A 20,481-nucleotide genomic window follows, 5' to 3' on the forward strand; every position below is an offset into this window, starting at 1 on the left:
GCCATATGAACCTGGCCTTACACCAGGTAAGACTATTTGTCCATCTAGTCCAGTATTCCAACTGGCAACAGGACTTCAGAGTCTCAGGGAGAGGCCTTTCCCATTGCCTCTTACTGGACCCTTTTAACTGAAGACTCCAAGGACTGAACCTGCAACCTTTAGCGTGCAAAACATGTGCTCTACCACTGTGCTATGATCCCTCCCCATAGACCAACCTTTCCCAAACTGGTGCTCTCCAGCTGCTTTGGACTTCAGCTCCCATCAACCTCAGACAGCATGGCCAAGGGTTAGGAATGCTGGGAGTTGCAGTCCAAAACATCTGGAGAGCACCAGGTGGGGAAATGGCTGTCACAGGCAATGTTTTTATTGTATATAGTTTCTCCTGCTTTTGTCTCCCCCCATCCTTTCATTTGTCCTCCTTCTCCACCTGCAGTAGAACTACGTATCTACCACAAAGCAGGCTGAGGCATCACACACAGTACTGGCTGTTTAAAACTGACCGAGCATATCCTCAAGCTGCAAATGGGCAATCCAGTCTGACAATCCAGTTTGGCAATCCAAGGTAGATTGCAGGATGGGCAAACCTGTCTTTTTCCAGTCCATGTCACTTTTACATTTGTTCATCCATAAATCTATTCCGCCTTGTTTCTGCATTAATCTGTGGATATATGCCGGAACATTTGCATTTAAATATCTGTTTTTAAACATATTCTCTCCCCAGATAGGCATTTCCATTTCTCAAAATACATGTTTTAGAATGCATTTGGTAAGTGTTTTGAGCTGCCTTGGAACATGCAGAAAGTTTGGAAGCTGGTGGATAACTAAGTTTGGTCTGCACATTAGTCCAATGTGTGTGTGTATCAGGTTAAGTCATATTGGAATTCACAAAGACCTAATTCCTCATGCATCCAGAGGTGGACCTGACACAGTCAATAGGATGCAAACTTGCACAGCGACAGCCCTTAAGTATTTATGCAACACTGGAGTCTGCAGTCTCTTGTACTGCTGTGGAGCTTTGAAAATGACATACAGGGTCTTGGCATTCAAAGCCAGCAACTATATCCCAGTTATAAACCTGAATCTTTCCCTAGCATTATATGTTATGTTCACACATAATGCCAACCCATGGTATAGGTTGTTGAATTCTGGGTTGTTGTGAAATGTGTACCCACCCATGTTAACCATGAACAGCCCAGAAAGAGAACCCATGGTTTGTTTGGGGGTTGAGAACTCTGGGTTGCTTAAACCATGGGTTGTTGTTATGTGTGAACCCCAAACTGTGGGTTGTTCATGGGTTGTTTCCCCAGGCTACAGAGGTGGTGGACAAGAGTGGTAACACACACACACACACACACACACACCAGGCACTCTGCATGCTAGTACTACAACACTGCAAAGGCATTTGGGATACTGGGAAGGAGTGGGGGAAAGAAAAGGGAAACCAACCAACCAGGGATTGAGAAAACAAACCATTGTTTGTTTGATCATCTGCCAGATAAACCCTGCATAGGGCAACAAACTATGGATTCACCATGGCTTAAATAAAAGTCATGGGTTAGTGTTATATGCAAACCAGGTCATAGTCATTCATTGAACCAAGAAGGGCCCAAACTCTGTCCAACCTCAATGAGATCGTCTTTATTTGCCACCAGTAAATAAGTAAAATAAAATCAATAGAAAAATAAAAAAGCCCACCCCACCCAAAGAAGCCCCAAACCTGATCCATGCGTCATCAACCACAGGAGAGAGAGAGAGAAAAAAAAGAGAGAGAAAAAGAGAGAAAGAGAGAGAAGAAATCTCTTTGTTTTATTATGTAGAAATAACGGCATCACGGAATTTTCCCAGGCCACAGAGTTTGCTGGCCACAGTTTGCCCCCACCCCCCCACCCCCCAAGGATAAGAGAGAAAATGAACAAAATGACAACTGAGAGAGTTCAGGCTTCTTCTAGCTCATGGTATTATAACTCCCCTGAAGTCTTTATGACATGGAAGAGAGTCACATTGTAGATGACCTGGTGGCCATTGTTCCAGGTGTACAGGACCCTCTCCCGGGGGTTGTAGTCCAACATGGATATGTGGGAATACTGATTGTGGAAGGGAATATCTGTGTACTCATAGCTAGAAGTGTTTGTGTAGTACGCAAAATAGATCTTGGCCCCCGCCAGGTGTGAATTGGTCACGTAGAGGGTCCCGCAGATGATGAAGGATTCGCCGGCGCTCCGCTTGGGGTAGCCGGTGTCCCAGCTGCGGAGGATCTCCAGCGTGATGGGGTCCATCCTGCTGACCACAATGTTGCCAGCATTCTGGTTGGTGGTGTAGACGGCCCAGAGTCCGTTCTCATCCACCATGAAATCGATGTCCGAGAAGCCACCCCAGGAGTATGGGAAGGTGTTGTTGTATCCGGCGGTGTTGAGGCTGCGCTGGACGACAACGCTCCGTGACCGGAAGTGGTACTTCACCACAATGTTGCTCTGGTACTTGTTGTAGTAGAGGGAGCCGTTGAAGACCACGTGGCCGGTGCCAGCCCAGGGATGAGGCAGAAGGTGCTGGACAAAGTTTTGCCCTGTGATGAAGTCGTTCAGGGTGCGGTACTCCAGGACACGGCGGCCTTTGTAGTAGCCATCCATGTACCAGACCTGAGGAAGAAGGCAAAGGAAGTTAGAATGGGCTCTTCTGAGACTACTCCATGTTGGAAAGCAAGTGCAGTGTAGTGGTTAGAGTGTTAGATTGGGACTCGGGAGACCCGGGTTCTAGTCCCCACGTGGTCATGGAGCTCACTAGGTGACTTTGGGCTGGTTACTGACTCTTAGACTAACCTACCTCACAGGGTTGTTATGAGGATAAATGGAGAGGAGGATCATATAAGCTATCTTAGGTTCCTTGCAAGAGGAAAATAGGCAGGATATAGACGTAACCATAAATAATAATAAATATTGGGTTCATTCATGTACTCAAAAGTGTAGCCACAAAAAAGAGCAAGGCAAAGCTGAGATGTTTTGATGCCCAAAGCTGAACATCTCAATGGCACCTTCCCCACAGCAAAAAACATACTAAGGCTGCAAACTTATGGTCCCTAGGAGGGCAGCCCAGGGGCCATAGGACAGCTCAGATTATCCCCTCTGCTGGTGGAGAGGTGAGGGACCCAACCTCAAATGCCCCCTCCCCCATGGAAACCTCTGTGGCCTTGCCTCTCCCATGTCAAAAAGGGGGCAGATTGGGGGCATGTCACGGGCAGAACAGGAGAGGCTTTGGATCCACTGGTCCCAGTCCCCAGACATGGGGGGAAATGTCTGCTCTGGAAGCTGCCTTGAACTGAGTCAAAATGTTGGTCCATCTTGCCCAGCCTCCCCAAACCTGATACCCTCCAGATGTTTTGGACTACCTTTCCCATCAGCCCCAGACAACATGGCCAATGGTCAGCACTGATGGGCATTGTACTCCAAACTATTGGGAGGGCACTGGGTTGGTGAAGGCAGAATTCTTGGCCAATATTGTTTCCTATGACTAACTATGGCAGGGATCCCCAAACATTTTGGACCCAAGGGAATTTCAGAAAGTGCTGAAATGGCTCCCATGGAGGATGTGGCTAGTCACATAATGGCTGCCATGGGAGCCTGGCTAGTCAAGAGGTGGGGAGTGGAAAAAGAGAGCGAGAGAGAGCAAAGGTGAAAGTTCTGTGTGGATGAAAGAAGGTTGGGTGGGCCAGGATTTCCATTTCTCCCTCCCTCCCTCCCTCCCTCCCTCCCTCCCTCCCTCCCTCCCTCCCAGCCTCTAGTCTCACTATTTCTCTCCCCCAACCACTTTCCTTGCTATTTCTCTCCCTTCTCCATCCCTTGCCTTCTTCTTTCTCTCCCTTCCTAGCCCCCTGGGCTTGCTCTTTCTCTCCCACTTGTCCCTTTATCTTGCTGTTTCTCTCTCCTCCTAGCATCTAGCCTCTTTCTTTCTCTCCCCTTTACCCTTTTGCTTTGCTTTTTCTTCCTGCCTGCTGAACAGCTGATCAGTGGCAGGTTTGGGAAGAAGAAGGAGAGCTTGACCCCCTAACATTTTACAATTTGTTATTAAATTTTTTTTTTGAAGGGGACAGGGAGTGAAGAGCTTTGTGAGAGCATTTGGAGGTGCTGCATTGGGGACCCCGGAGTTATGGTTTTCCAGGTTCTCAGGAAAGGATCTTTCCTAGTTCTGCTACCTAAGATTCTTTTGAATTGGAAATGGACCGTTTGGGACATTCTGCATAGAAGCACATATTCTACCACTGAGCACAGACCACTTCCCAAACCTTGCAGAATTTATCTTATTTCCTGCAGGGGTGTTAAACCTCTTTCGGCCTGAGAGACAAATTCAGTTGTGGAGAAGCTGTCAGGGGCCACATTCTGGAGGCAGGGAAGGCTGAAGGTGAAAGACACAAAGCCCAAATACCAAAGACACCAGATTTGAGCTTAAAGCTCTTACTGTTAGTAACTAAACCTTAAGAGAAGCATTTCAACCTTTGAAAATGGGGGGGGGGAACCATGGTAAAGCTGGCAAACCACCAAATGATTGGCAGTCAGGGGAAAGGGGGTGGGGCCAGAGGAAGGGGGCGTGGCTTGACTGGGATCCCAGGAGGGCCAGATTTGGCCCACAGAACTGAGGTTCAGTACTCCTGATCTATTGCATTCCTTTACTTCTTTACATGCTCTTGGCCTCTGGGTAACCCTCTTAAGTAAATACTTCATCCAAGTTTTTCACATATAGTATGTACTGCAGCTAGTGCTTCAAAATCCCATCTCCAAATTCTCAGCATCCTATGCACCAAGAATAGTGTTTGCTTAGTCCCTAATTTATGGAAGTCTTCATCAGACTCCAGCAAAAAGAGGATTTGCATGTGACATCTCACGCAAAAAATAAAGTAAAACAAACAACCACATACACACACACACACACAGCTGAGTTTCAACCATTGTGGCTGGTTGTTGCAAGCACTCAGTGACTGGGTTCACACAACACACTAACCTACACTCAGTGGCTGAGTGTGGGTTGTTGTTGAATCGTAGGTTGTTTGTTGAACTGTGTGTCAGCGTGTTGTCTGAACCCAGGACATTTTCTGCAGGGTAGCTTGTTAACCATGCAGGTGGCTTATTTTTCTTGAACAAGCCACCCTGAGAACCCATGGTGTATTGTTGGGTTGTTCAGGTGGTTACCAAGCCACACTGCATGGTTAAGAAGCCACCCTGCAGAAAATGTCTTAGGTTTTATTTTTATTTAATTTATTTAATTTTAAAAAATTCTTGACCACCTTTCAGGGCAGAAGCCCTCCCAAGGTATTTATTACAATAAAATACACAAAAACTCATAAAATTTTGTGTATTTTATTGCTCATAGCAATAAAATACACAAAAACAGCTGAAATATTAAAAGTGATAAAAACGCAAACACAATAAACTAGTGATAAAAGCAACAACAAAAGCTGACAATAAAATCAGCAAGAACAGCAATCATATCAAGAGAAGGCCAAGGTAAAATAAAACGTTTTCACGGCTTTCTTAAAAGCCTGCGATGACAACACTCTAAGCCATGGTTCCACAAACAACCCACAGTTCAACAACAACTGACTCTCAAACAGTCAATGTGGGTTAGTGTGCTGTGTGAACAGCCCAACTGTGGGTTGGCACCATTCAGTACTTGGTGTGAAGGTGAACAAAATCTTCCCCAAATGATAGAGCAAAATAGGAGGAAATATGATTCAACAAAGGTTTCTGAAAAATGCGTAGTTTGGCATGAATGGAAAAAGTTGGCTTCGTATTCTGCCTCTGGGGCCAACCAACACACATGCATGACTATCTTGTCTCAAAAGAGGAACTTATTTTATTTTTTTTTGCTTAGTTTTTTATAAATATTTTTATTGAATTTACATTTATTTATTTATAATATATTTTTATTTATTTTATCTTTATAAATGAAATAAACAATACCAAAATTACCAACAACCTGATCAATACTACAATTGCCTAACAATACAATATTCTGATGAGGACACCACAATAACAAAAAGAGAAGGGGGGGGGGAAGGAAAGGGGAAGAGGAAAGGAAGTGAAGAAAAAAGAATATTCTTTCCCCAAAAGAGGAACTTATCTAGTTAACTGTGAGTTACAAATAAGTCCTGCCTGCCTACACACAGCTACAACAGCCATTTGTAGAACACTGAAGGCTCAAAAGGAAAAAAGAGAACCAACTATCCTACTGAAATGGCTAGTTTCTATGCAGAAATTGTAACTGGGGAATATTCAGTGCATCTCTAGCAGATGCATCTATCGGTTCTGCTTCTTATTGTGAGAATTTATTACACGCACGCACACGCACACACATGCACACACACACACACACAGATGAATCTGCAGAGTGCCTGAGGCACTCACACCCTTTTTCCCCAGAAGCGAAGGTCTAGCATAAAAGGAGACAGATTGGTCTGTGCAGCAATCTATACAGACATTAAGTGGAACACAGGCTTTCGGAGACAGAAGTCACTGCCACCACCAGCCCTGCTGAGAAGCCAGTTTCATCGGCTTTATCTCTTCCTCAGTTGTCATCCAGCAGCCATTCCATCAGGATGCAGCAGAGGGAGGGACAGGTGCACTCCATCGGCTCAGCTGAGAGACCACCATTTTGGGGCTCCCCCTCTCTTGGAACAGTTTCCATTCCAACTGGAGCATCTCTACACCAGCCTAAAACCCACATTTAAAACAGGGTTTTCTGCTTCCGTTTTAAATGCAAGATCACGACAGACTCCCAATACACACGCTTCCTCCCTGCCTTTTCCTCCTTATCTGAGTCTTCCATATGTTTCATTATACAGCCTCTAGATGGCACTGTGGTCTAGCTCCTCTTATTGCAGGGTTTCCTTTTTTCATGGAGGGAAGTCAAGCGGAACTCAAGCGCTGTAATTTGATAGCTCATTATCTGCGATCTTTAAAAAAAAAATGGAATAAAGGTCCTTTAATGCAGGAGACGCCTTGGAGGTTGACAGCGTCATCTAAAGGACCCACAAACTTCCGTGAGTAACCAAACCCAGTAGTAGGATAAAAGCTCCATATAAAGATGCCCCTGGATATGATTGGAAGACCAGCAATGTCCAACTACATTACAGTGGTCATTATAAGGACCATACACGTTAAAAATGGTGCCTGCATTTTCTTTTCTTTTTTTCCTTTCCCCTCCCCTTCCCATTTTTTCCTTTTGTGTCGTGTTATGTTTTTACAGTGTAAGCCTGAGGGCAGGGGCTGTCTTGTTTTAATGATCTGTAAGCCAAGCTGGGAGCCTTTCCATCTGAAGAGTGGGGTGCAGATGCTTTAAACAAACAAACAAACAAACAAACAAACACAAAAACAAACATATGTCAGGCTGCAGCAGACCAAGACACAGAAGAGATGCATCTGGCACAGCCCATACTGGGAAAGAATGAAGGACAAGGTCTTCCTACATCCCTGATCTTGCCCTAGCAATCATGGTTGAGACTGGCAAATAGCCAGGAGCTTCCTGCCTTGTTGGCAGGGACTTGGGTGCACAGAGGTGCCACTTCCTGATCAAAGTGTCACCATCTCATTAATGGGGTGAGTGGGCAGGAACAGCAGCTGATGGATGGGGATATCTTAATGCCTAACAAACTGGGAGGCTTCAGACCTTTCAAGAAAAGGAGCTGACAGCTCATACGTCATTGGCCTGTAATTTATATGACAACAATCAAGGGCTTTGAAGCAAGAGCAAAACTAGCAGCGGCACATTCCCAGATGGAGAGGACGGGAAGAACTTATTTGCATGAGATGCTGCTACCCAGGTGGTGACCCAGACACACGGGAGGAAATTTATGTACTGCAGGTCAAGGGTGGGCACAAAGTAGATCTCCAGACATTTGGGACTTCAGCTCTCAGCATTCCTGACTATTGGCCATACTGGCAGGGGCTTCTGGGAGCTGAAGTCTAAAACACCTAGAGATCTACCTTCTCCCCCCACCCATGTAAGTAGTGCTTAGCAGCTATGTTGAAGAAGGAATTTCAGCATACACAGCTAGTCATGCAGGGGTAAGAAAGCTCCACCAGGCTACTGCACTGGAACTGCTACACTCAGACCAACGGGAGGAACTCAGCACTAATCCTTGAAGCACAGTTGGCAACAACACTGCCCTTCCTTGGTACAGAAGGATCTCCTTCTTGTTCTGCAGATTTTGCCCTAGTCTCTGGAATGAGCTCGGAATGACATGGGAGAGTTCAGAGGGGGTAGAATGGGACTGCACCACTACAACCTATGGGGAGGAATACCACTTTTGACATTTCCTCTGTGTAAAACACTGCTCGCAAGTAGAAAACTAGCACATGGGGTGGGGAACATGGACCAGCCTTTTGCTTATTGTGCTGGTTGTTTTCTTTATTTTCAGTGAGTTTTAAACTTCAGGGATCATTCAAAAATGTGATCCCTCCTGCCCTCGCACACACATGCAATCTGAAGTGGTGAAGCCCACGCAAGCATTCTTCCATTGCATTCTTTGGCATGGGTAGACCGGGCCTCAGTCTGTGCAACAAAGCACTTGCTTTGTTCCACAGTAGGATGGCCGTGTGTCCTCCTTTAGAGAGGACCATCATCTATTTGAAGGATTGTCAGAGGAGAGTCCTCTATTTGAAGGCATTCTACATTGGTAAGGTTGTCCAGGCCAAGTCCAGTTTAAAGAAACAGAACCCCAAGGAGGAAGAGCCAGGAGGGACCTTGAAGTGGCCCGTCCACAGTTAGTAACACCTGGACAGCAGACTGAGCCAGAACACAGGGCACCTAGTGGTCACAGTCTTCCCCATTATGGTGAGATGTACTGTATTTTTGTTTTTATTTATTTATTTACACAATTTATATACCACTCCACATCCAATAAAGTATCCAAGTGGAAAATAATAATAATAATAATAATAATAGAAATACAGAATTAGAACTTTTAAAATCAGATTGTTTAAATTCTAAGATTTCTAAATTTGCATCAGTTAACTATAAATTAGCACACACACATTTTATGCAGATCGTTGTCTTCATGCGTGACACATCTTCTCTTTTTTGGAGATGAGTAAGAGGCCAGCCTGTATCCCTGGTCCTGCAGTCGTTTCCCTGGGTCCTCATTCTCATCATTTCATCTACCTGTACCATTCCTTGCATAGCCTCAAAAGGGTCTCTCTGCCCTGCAATTTCATCCCACCCCTTGTTCAGACTGCTGTGCTGGAAAAGGCTTCAGCCAATGTGAAGATCCAGGCCTTCCTTCTCTCCTCTCTGAGGGCCTGAACCCACAAGGGTGTGTGGGAGCACTCCAGTAGATACGTGACACTGTCGTCCTGTGGAGGAAGCTCTTCATGCCAGATGAGTGTACCCAACTGCACCTGATGCCACAGGTAAGGTGGCAAGGCAACCATCTCTGAGATTATGTATTTTATGGGCAGCCAGCAAAAGCAATTTGTGCAAAGTCAGGGCATAGTGAAAGCTGAGACACTCAGTGGAGATTTTCAGGATCTCAGGGTAGAACTGACCATATTCTGTTATATATACCCAGTCGACCCCTGAGATCTTCTGAGGAGACCTTACTGGTAGGGATGGGGGAACTCACCGTGGTCCAGGTTGTGTGCTGCTTGTCAGACCCCCATCGGTGGGAGTTGCCGAGTGAGTGGTGGGTGGCCAATCAATCCCTTGCTGAGCCACCATTTTGCATAAAAATGTGGCTCAGCCTTTTCGTAAAGGCTTTTATGCAAATGGCAGCTGCAAAGTGGCCATGTATGCAAGATTACAGGCGTAAATGGCCATTTACACCTGTAATCTTGTGTAAACGGTCACTTTAAGCTGCCATTTGTGTAAACTTGGCTTTTCCAAAACAGGCGGAGCTGCCATTTTGCGGTTCAGCAAGGGATCAGGGATCCCCACATTTTCCTGGCTTGGCACACACTTGGTCAGGCAAGCATGGGGATGTGTGGACTGGTGTCCGGTGGTCGAGCCAGCAATTTCTTGCCAGGTCTAGTGCCCCAGCTGGATGCCTGCAACATCCCTACTTATTGGTCATCCCACAGCCAATGGAATGTTGCCAGGTAGCAGTATGTAAGCGAGCCTTCTCAGTGGTGGCACACACTCTTTGGAACACTCTCCCAGCTGTGGTTCGAGAGGCAGAAATGGTGGCAAGTTTTAAATGCCACTTGAAAACACACCTATTTACACAGGCTTTCTCTGACCTGTTCTGTCATTATGGTGTTGTAATGATTTTAATGATTTAGGGCGCAATCCTATCAGGATAGGTGGCTGCCTCCGAACTGACATGCAACTGCCTATCCAATGCAGGGCAGGAGAAGTGCAGAGGGGATCATCCCCTCTGTGCTTCAGCCACCCTGCATTTGTGGCTAGACAGCCGATTTTGGCTGTCTAGCCACGGGAAGGCAGAGTGGGGGAAGCAGCTGCCAGAGGACACACAGGATGTGTCATGCCAGCATTTCTGTCTTCCCTGCCCTGGAATGCCCCCAGGAATACCCCATTTTCACTGCTCCGCGCTCCTCTTGCAAGCACAGAGCATGGGGCTGTTCCGAGCTGCCTGCAAGGCAGTGTGGGAGGGCGGGAAGGTCGGTTCTCAGGGAACCAACCTCGGAGCATGGGCTCTAAGGTCGGGTCCAAGAAACCGATGTATCCTATGGCCATCTAGCCACTGACTAGCGGCCATGGGATAGCTCCCTTAGTCTTTTTTTATAGATATTGTTATATTGTATTTAGGGATTTTAATCTATTAAGTGGTATAAAGGTATTATGAACAAACAAACAAACAGATACATCAAAAATGCAGGGTGGGGCATTTGCAGCAGAGAACTGGGGGATGCTTAACCCCTCCCTTGCTTGCTAAATCTTCCCTGCAACTCCTCCCCATTGCTCCTCCCTCCCCCCGCACTGTTTTTCCTTCAGCTGGCTCCAAGGCTAGGAATAAACCCTGGCAAGATGAAAAACAGCCCGGGGGGAGTCAGGGGAGAATCAGTGGGTGGGGAAAGGGTTAAGCGCTCTCTGCTGACCACTGCTCGTCCCCTGCAAACACCCCCCCCCCGGCTTCTGCATCACCCCACCTGGCATACACATCAGAGTCACACATCACATCGTTCCACCCTCAGTTCATTGCCTTTGCATGTGAAGCCAGGCTATTATCATGCCCATCGACAGCTCTCTCTCTCTCTCTCTGACCAGACCCCAAAGCCGCCAGCTCCAGTACTTGCCTCAAACGTTTGCAAAGAAGACAGGAAGCCCTGGGTGTATAAACTTTGCCGGAGGCGTCTTTGCTCACTGCCTGACATCAGGGCTCAATGGAGTAGCCCCCCGGAGGGCTTCTCCACTCTCTTCCCCTTCATTTTTCTTTAAACAATTAAGCCTGTTTGATGGAGCAGCTGACACCCCCCTGCCTCAGATTAGCAGTGTTCAGTGCCTGCGCCAAAGCCTTTCTCTCTCTCAAAGGCTCAGAGCTACCTTTTGAAGCTGAAAATATAATTCTCATATAAAATGTATGTATGTGTGTGGGGGTGGGGGGGAACCGACGTCATATGTGAAATAAGGCTGCGTGCATTTCCAAGGCCCCTGGAGTCAAACATCAACTAGAAAGAAAATATTGCAAAAGTTTGCATGATCATCCCAGAGTCACTCGGGTAATAGGATAGGACAGAAGATAACAGAGAGTGCAAAAATGATGGTTGACAACAGGGATGATGGACCTTTGGCGGCCTGCAGGCTTCACACAGCTTCCCCTGCCTTATCTTCCCCTGCCTTATCTTTGATCACTGATTGGAGATAAGGCAGCTTCCCTGCTCCCTTCCCATGCTGCATTAAGGCTTTTTAAAAGCCTCCACTGGTTCCCCACCCATGGTTTACAAATTGGCATCCACACATCTGACTTGCAAATTAGCAGGCTTAGCATCAGCGCCCAGCACCCTCAGACAGCTGCCATGGCCCCAACAGGGCTCACTAGGGCCCGCCCGTGCCGACTCCTCTCCAAGAGCCCCCAAGCCAGGTGGCGTGGTCTGACAGCCAGCATTTTAAATTTACCATAATGCCCTGGAGAAAAGTCACATCAGGGACATTCTGGGGAGTTTAAAATGCTGGTTCACAGCCAGACACCGCGGCCAGACATCTGTGGCTCAGAGCCACTGACAACAGAGGGGCATTTGCTGGGGGGCCCCTCAAACCTAGACCCAGCCCTTTGGTAGTGTGTCTGCTTTCAGGGACTTGTATGCTTCTTGGAAAGGCATGGAAATCACCATTTACTCCCACTCTCGGTCAATGGAGAAGGCAAATCTGGAACGTGATGCTGATGAATAAGATCATAACTAATAAACAGGGATATCAGAGGAATTCCTCTGGAGGAAGTAGTTCGCTGAGCTTTCATCAGCTCAGTCACCTGGACTCTGCCTCAGTTCCCCCTGAGCTGGCCTGACTTGATCTGCATCGAGTTGGGCCAGCATGTGGATTTCCATGATTTTTTCCTTCTCGTCAATAGAAAGCTGCACAAGTTGCAGCCACAATTTGCATAATTTGTGCAAACTGCAGCTGCAATTTGCACAACCTTTTGAGAAAAATCCCCTGCCCCCGAAATAGTACTTGGATTTGGGGAAAAGCCCACAGCTTGGCTCGCACATGCAAGTGGGGATCTGTCGGGCCCCAAAAGGGCCAGATTTTTAAATGATGAACATCCCTACTTAAGAGCAACTTTGGAAAGAAACCTCTCAACAGAAACTTTCCAGAGTAATTGAAATTCATCCAGTTCTGGAACCGATATAATCCTAATGAGCTAACATTAATGGATGTTTTGACTATATTGTAAGATCAGTGCTGGATGTTGAATGTACGTGTTTTGTTTTATGAAATATAAGATACAATAAGTAAGAAGGTGGGGAAAAAACCCTAGACCTGGCCCCAAGAAGAAGGGGTCAGATCTGGATTTCATCATACTCAGAGCAGACCCATTGAAATCAATGGGACTTAAGGCATGGCTAACTTATGCCCTGTTGATATCAATAGCTCTATTCTAAGTATGACTGAAGTTGCAATCCTACACATGTTTACACAGGAAAAAAAGTCCTACAACTCCCAGCATTCCCCAGACACAGCTGCTAGCTGGGGAATGCTGGAAGCTGTAGGACTTCTTTTCTGTCTAAACATGCGTAGGATTGCGTTCTAAATCTGGATCCCGCCCAAGGTTTTTTAACTGTTACAACAGTCATGTTTTGGACTAGTGTTCCTGTCACAAATGCCTCAAGAGAGTAGTGGCAAAATTCAGAGAGCCAGCATGGTAGTGGGTAACACGTTGGAATAAGGGATTCCATCCCAACCATGAAGAATACTGAGGCAGCCACTCTCTTACTCACCCTAACCTATGAGGATTCAATGGGATAACCCACGGAGTTCCTTGCAGGTAAAAGGTCTGATAAAAATGTGATAAAGAACTTGAAGGATATCTTATATTTTGTGTTCTGAGGCCTTGGTTTTTGTGGCTGATCAGGTTCAGGGTTTCCCCACTGCCCTCCTGGGATAGGAGCGCCACCAAGATGGAGGATGACTATCGGTGTAGCGGAGGTCGGGCTCATGAGGGTGCAGCACCGGCACTTTCTGATCAGCAGGGACGCTGATGTCATCTGCCTCCCCACCCCACCCCGCCCCGCCCCGCCCTGAACTCCAGGTTCCCTCTGAGTTTAGATGCAATTCTCACACTAGCTGCGCGGGGGGGGGGGGAAGAATTTTCCCAGCAATGTTCCCTGTTGCAATGCAAAATATTTTGCAGTGGCTTGGGCTTGAATGGGCAATTAAGACCCATTAGCTTGACAAAAGACTTATGCCTGGTGGAGATGAACACCACTAGAACAGTTTTCTTGATATAAATCAACACAGCTGCTTGCAATTTTGGACTCTCTGTGGAGGCATGGCTATGGGGACAGTCACAAGGAGCATCTGCACTTCAAAATTTACCACTGTACCACTGAAGACGACACAGATGTGCAAGGTTAACAGGACACAGATTAAGAAAATGAGTGGTGGTTCAAAGCTCACTTCAGCCACCAGCTCTCACTGGGTGCAGATCCTATATTCTCTTGGCCTTAGCCCCCATTTGCAACGCTGGAACAAAAATACTGGTCCACCCTACAGGATTGTGATAAGGATCACTGTGATCATATATGTGAAACACTTTTTGTACTTAATATTTATATTAAAATGTTCCTCCAAACCTGGTAGATGGGTTAAGAGATGCTCGGGGTCTAATGACCTCTGAAACTGGGACGTTTTCTCTCCGATCAGTTTATCCAGGGCAGGGGTGCAGAACCTCTTTCAGCACAAGGGCCGAATTCCATTCAGGGCCTGCATTCCCATGGTGAGCGGGGCTGAAGGCAAAAGGGGTGGGGCCAAAATACCAGCATATTTTATCTTAAAGCACTTACTGCCAGTAACTGAGCCTGAGGGGAGGCATTTCAACTTTTAGGGGGAAATGTGCAAAAACGGAGAAACCATGAAATGCTTACCATTCGGGGAAAAGGGGGTGAGGGTAGATTAAGGGGGCACAGCCATCTGGGGAACCCTAGAGGGCCTGTTAGGAACTCTAGGTGGGCCAAATTTGGCCCACAGGTTTGAGGTTCAGCACCCATGATCTAGCTCAATGTAGTCAAAACTTGGACGGGTGTTAAACCCAGCTCTCCACCCCAGGGCAACACACACACACACACACACACACACAATGCTGCTTGCATTGAATTAGAACCATGGACTATCTAGCTTACTCTGTTACCCGCAATCCCTTAACTGGAGATACTGGGAGCCCACAAATACACATCTGGGGCTTTCTGCCATTCTAGTCATTTTGCTCAGCTCTGTGTTGCCAAGAAACTCAATTGTGGAGACCGAGTAAACATATCCCAACCTTTACAGATGACTTACGCTTGTTTTATTAAATGTTTTCTCTCCTTTAATTTACTGCATTAAAACATATTTTCACTCTTTTCTGCTCATCAAACGCCCGAGTAGTTTTTAATAACCAAAGAAACGTTGTGATATCAAGAGGCGGGCAAGATTGATTTCACACTTGGAGGATGATCAGACAAAGTTCCCCTCCTTGGTCTCTTTTGGGGTGGAAGTGTGTGTCTCTCTGTGTGTGTGGGTGCTACTGTTAGGTTTACTTCTCAATAAATCATTTGCTATAGAGCCACAAGACTTTGTCAAGTCCTTGAAAACTGGGAATCTGTAATCCTGCAAAAATGTACAAGGGCTTGTACCAATTGATATCTACGTTTGCGAGTTTAAGAGAGCAGTCGTAGGATTCCTGGGAGGGTATCCCAGGGACCACAGGAGTGCTCAGAAACCCCCCGCTGAGGTCAGAAACAGTACTGCAATCTAGGAAGGGGGAATCAGAGATCTGACCCACCTTCCCCATCTCTTCCAGCCTGTGCAGAAAGAAAGCGACCTCGGAGCAGGAGGAAAGGGGATGCTCCAGTGGATGGGGAAGGGAGGAGACCAGAGAGGTCAGCATATAAGATATCCTGAGCATCCTCCAGCCTCCTTCCCCCCCCCACCTCCAAAGCATCCTTGCTCCTCCCATCTTGCCGGCTTCAGCCCAGCTGGGCACAAGAATCTTGGAAGCCTCCAAGTCCAGAGGCTTCCAAGAAGCAAAGGCACAATTGATAGGATTGCACCCTAAGTCTCAGTTCACACAGGAGCCCATGAACAAGGCTCAAATGATGAGAAGCCTCCTAGTGACTGTAGCAGTCAGAAGTTCCAATAGCTACTGCAGGAACCGGCAGAGAGTCCCCTTCCAACCCCAGTTCAACACGACCACGGGCCACCCATCCTGAATCAGCATCAAGGTTCTTCTTGGACTTTGAGCAGCAGAGCAGTATTAAGGATGTTACTGTTCAAGTCCAAGAAGGGAAGGAGGTGGTGCGAGCTAGTGGTGATAGAGGATTGGAAGGGCTCCTTTGCAGGTAGCTGCAGCAGCTGTTGGCGCTCCTCGTTGCTACAGTCACCCAGAGATCTCTCACCATATTGAACCTCATTCACAGCTTCCTGAGCGAACTGATCAGCTGCTTCTTCTTCTACCTGAAAGGTAGAATGAAACGTTAGAATTACAGGGCTGGAAGAAACCAAACTGCCAACTCTTCAAACCTCCTCTCCCAAACCATATGGCTTGGGACTGGGGTGTTTTAAAGACGTACTCTCACATGAGCCTGCCTGGGTTTTATGATGCTCGGGAGGGACCTCTCCCTCTGGGCATTTCTACACCAGCCTAAAACCCTGCATTTAAAATGGGGCTTTCTGCTTCCATTTTAAATGCAGGATCACAACTCCCTTGTTCACTTGCTTCCTTCCCCCCTTCCCCTTTCTGCCTCCTTCTCCCCGTATCTGAGTCTTCCATTATCTTTCATTGTTCTTGCTCTGCTTCTTGCCGCTTTTCCTCTTTTCATGGAGGGAAGCCAAGCAGAACACAAGGGGGTAACTTGATCGCTCGTTATCTGCGATCTATTTAAAAACGGAACAAAGGGCATTTAGTGCAGGAGACGCCCTGGAGGGTCACGGCATCATGTAAAGAGCCCGCAAACTTCCGTGTGGCAGGATGAAAACTCCGTGTGATGAGGCCCACAGCCCCAGCACTATCAGATGCATGCTTTGAGGGCTCTTGAAGGGAGTTTTTTCTGCCCCGCCCCCAGAGATGCTGAGGATTGCAGGCCTGGGGCGAGCTCTCTTGCCACCTGAAGCAGAACTTGCGCTGGAGCAGTGCAACGCTCTCTGCCATCGCTGCAAATGTGCCCCTACCCCTTACCTTTGCTGCCACATGGGGGAGTCTTGCAAAATCTTGCGAATAATGTGGGGCTCTCGCGGGATCTTGACACGGGGCCGAGATCTCGCAAGATGTCATAGGATACGACTGAGATCTTGCAACAAATCTGGAGCCAGCCCTGTGGCCAAAGCGGGCTGCCGGTGGCTCCCCAAAGCCCCGCTGGCTGATTTCTTGCTGTGGCAAATGCCGCACCAGGAAAACAGCAGGTGGGACTCTCTAGAGCACCCACTGGAGGTGGAGTTCGGCTCTCCAGGCTGGAGCTGGGGGCGAGGGAGTGGTGGAATTTATTTATTTATTTATTGCATTTATTTCCTGCCTTTATTCCTCCAAGGAACCCAAGGCGGCATACATAATCCTCCTCCCCTCCATTTTGTCCTCACAACAACAACCCTGTGAGGTAGGTCAGGCTGAGAGTCTGCGACCAGCCCAAAGTCACCCAGTGAGCTTCCATGGCCAAGTGGGGACTAGAACCCGGATCTCCTGGCTCCCAGTCCAACACTCTCACCACTACACCACACTGGCTCTCTTTTGCCGCTCTTCCAGCCCTGCTGCCTCACTGTTCTTCATGGGTGGGCTGGCCCTGGAGGATCGAACCCGGGACCTTCTGCATGCAAAGCATTTGCTCTTCCACTGAGTTCAGCTCCCTCCCCTCCTTCTTCTCTCCCCCTTCCACATCTGCATAAAATTAGGCCCTTGTTTTTACACAAATGTATAATTTGTGTACTATTATATTGTTAATCATCAATTCAGCTCCTGATATATAAGTGCTAAAAAACAACGCATCTCTCTCGTATGCTTGGGCTCCTTATTACTAGACTAATTTCCAACCCATTAACATTTCTGCTATCCCATTTTCAAATTTTGCCTACAATAGGGGTACTGAACTTTCCAGGGACTGCACTGGCCACTTTCAAGCCTCTGTGTTTCTCACAGTGCATCAGTTAAGCTCAGCTGCAAAACCAATATAAATTAAGCTGTAAAAGATGCTGACTTAGGAACCATGTACTCCTGCTGGGACACACACACACACACACTAGAAAAAAGTGCACACAAAAGTGCATTACATCAGAGGAAAAGTACTTGGGAAAATGCATATATCTGACAAATATGCACGTAAATCTGTATATTTGGAGGGCGGGGAAACGTGACTAAAAGTACAAATTTCCTTAAAGAGAGAGAGAGAGAAAGAGAACAGCCCTAAAAGCACACACATCAAAAACATATGTGGAAATGGGACAGAATGAGCTCAAGCCAAAACATCCAGCAATCTTGTTGAGAACAAAATTTACAGATCTGTCCATCCCAACAGTCTTGGGTGACCAAGAAAAATAGGACAATGAGATTCAGATAGGGACAGGCTCCATTTCCCAGGCCCACTCCCGAACCCTCTGGTATGAAAAGGATGACAATGGAAGACTAGTACCTGAAGACTATGAGACAGGGAGGTAGAAGAGAATCCCCACACTTTCCTGCCCTATAGCCCTCAGTCCAAACCATCGCCTCCATTGTCGAGCTGCCGGGCCTTTCTCTTCCCTTTATTCAGCTGGAGCACAGATTTATCAGAACTAGAGCTGTGAGCAAATGGCCTCTTGAAATTCTCCACCCTATTGGTGGGCACAGCAGTTGTGGGCACAACAATTGCACTGAATTTCTCCAGGCGAAGGATAAATTTTCCAACAGTTTCTCACAGGGAGGGCACACCATTGCCAGGCATTGTAGCACAGCTGCTTTCTTTTTTCCTAAAGGGTTTTGTTTTTTATGCTGCCACTCCAAGTGGCACCAGTAGCAAATGGCTTAGCAGCCTGGTCACCATTTTGCATCCTTTGCCAGGTCCCATACCTAGTTTCATTCAAGGGCACTGTGTGGGGGGTGCAGGAGGCCAGGAGTGGTGAAAATTTGCAGTGGCCAAGACTGCAGTGTTGTGCTTTCTGTCTATTATACGTCTCTCCATTGCTCTGCAGCCACCCAGGCTGCCTGCACTTCCTGATCTGAAAAAAGCCCCATGGGAGAAGCTACCTCTTGATGTCTTCCACCAGGCTTTAAATGAAGTGTGGGAAGCAGAAGAGGATACAGGTGGCCAGAGAGATGAGTGTACAGTGGAAGACAGGAGGTTTGTGCACAATCCTCGGCCACTTCCTAAGTAAGATGAGTCCAAGAAACCCAAACCCAGCCCATGAGAATTTCTCCAAAATCTTCTTCTCCTTTGGATTTCTTTTAGAAAGCAGTTTCTTTTCTATTAAATTGGATGAGAATGGTTAGACAACATGTGGGAGAAATTTTCAGCACAGCACTAATTAGAACCGATGCCAGACCACTGTCATGATAATCAGAGGGTCAAGGGAGGAAATCTTGAAGCATGCAGAGTCACCACCACCCCTCCAAAGTTGTGTCCAGTGCAGGCCCATGGAAATGCTAGGCTGTCTCTGCAGTTACCAGAACGAGGGGGTAGTGGGAGAAAGACTCATGCTCCTGTGGTCCAGGCACAGACCTTCTTCCTCCCCAGGCTTGGACTGGGGAGAGAGATGGATGGAGATTGGTATGGTCTGTGAGGTCACACAGCAAAACTGCAGCCCATGCCTCTTCCCCCGCCTCCTTGGCAGCAAAAAGGAGTGAGGGAGGCAGGGACGGTGTCAAGGGTAGGCATGGCTGGGCCCCGGTCAAGGGCCCCCACCTCAGCAGGGGCCCTGTCATGATTCCCTTGGCCCCCTCTTTCTTTAAGCACTCACAAACACACAAAAGGAGAGGCTTCAGTCTCATGCCTTTAATTAATTATTTGCAGGTTCATTACAGATGCAAATCCTCGAAGACTCTCTGGCTACAAAGGTAGGCCTCCAGGGGATTCAAACGGGATCACTGAAAGTTGCCTGCAGTTTGAAAGGGCGACTATCTGGCTAGGCTAACTTAGAGAGGGAGGTCCCGCCCCTCACGTGCTGCTTCCCTGCGTAGCCTCTCATGCATCACTAACCGGTTCGACCATCTAAGCTCCGCCCCGACGCTTCCATCTTAGCTCTGCGTCGCTGCCTCACGTCTCTTAGGTCACAGTCCTCAAGCCCCTCCTCTTCCTGCTCGCTGCTTCTCACAGAGGTGGGTGAGGGGGAAGCTTCATGCCCGGCCATCTGGGAGTTGGTAAGCTGAGAAGCATGCCTGCCCCTATCTGAACTGGCTTGTGAAAAAGCCTCTCCCAGTTCTGGCAGCTCCTCTTCTGAATCTGAGCTGCTAACTATCTCCCTGCGCCCAGAGTCAATCCTGACAGGCCCACTGACAAGAGCCTCCTGAAGTTGCACTTCTTCCTCTTCACCATTGCAACCTGCAATGGTGAAGAGGCTGTGAACACCAGCCTTTTGCTTTGGTCCAGACAGCAGTGGTGGTCAGAAAGAGGAGCAGGAGATGCCACCGCCTCCTTGCTCTCTGTCTGTCAAGCAAGCAAGTGGTAGCAATGTTGAGAAAGAGGATGAGTTTGAGCAGCTAGTGATAAAGGCAGTGAGAAATTAAACTCACTGAGGGAGGGGGCCCATTGGGGGGTCTTGCCCAAGGGCCTTCCAAAACCTGAAGTCAGCACTGGAGTGAGGCCACTCCCAGAGTTCTCGTTCCTTCCCCACGGACTCCAGTCCCAAATTCCCTACCACCCACCACAATATTCTCTTCCAGTCTCT

General features: G+C 47.6%; 1 protein-coding gene across 1 annotated transcript in view; it reads right to left on the minus strand.

Annotated features, from left to right (window-relative positions):
• Positions 1–1,618: 1,618 nt before the first annotated feature.
• Positions 1,619–20,481, minus strand: part of OLFM2 (olfactomedin 2) — a 183,133-nt gene continuing 164,270 nt past the window's right edge. Inside the window, exon 6 of the mRNA XM_084832262.1 lies at positions 1,619–2,636. Within this exon, the coding sequence (XP_084688388.1) occupies positions 1,959–2,636 (678 nt within the window). The 3' untranslated portion in view covers positions 1,619–1,958. The remainder of the gene's footprint in view (positions 2,637–20,481) is intronic.

The sequence above is a fragment of the Heloderma suspectum genome, chromosome 2 (assembly GCF_057233095.1).
Source record: "Heloderma suspectum isolate Gila_16-S chromosome 2, 16-S_ref, whole genome shotgun sequence".
NCBI classification, from domain to species: Eukaryota; Metazoa; Chordata; class Lepidosauria; order Squamata; family Helodermatidae; genus Heloderma; species Heloderma suspectum.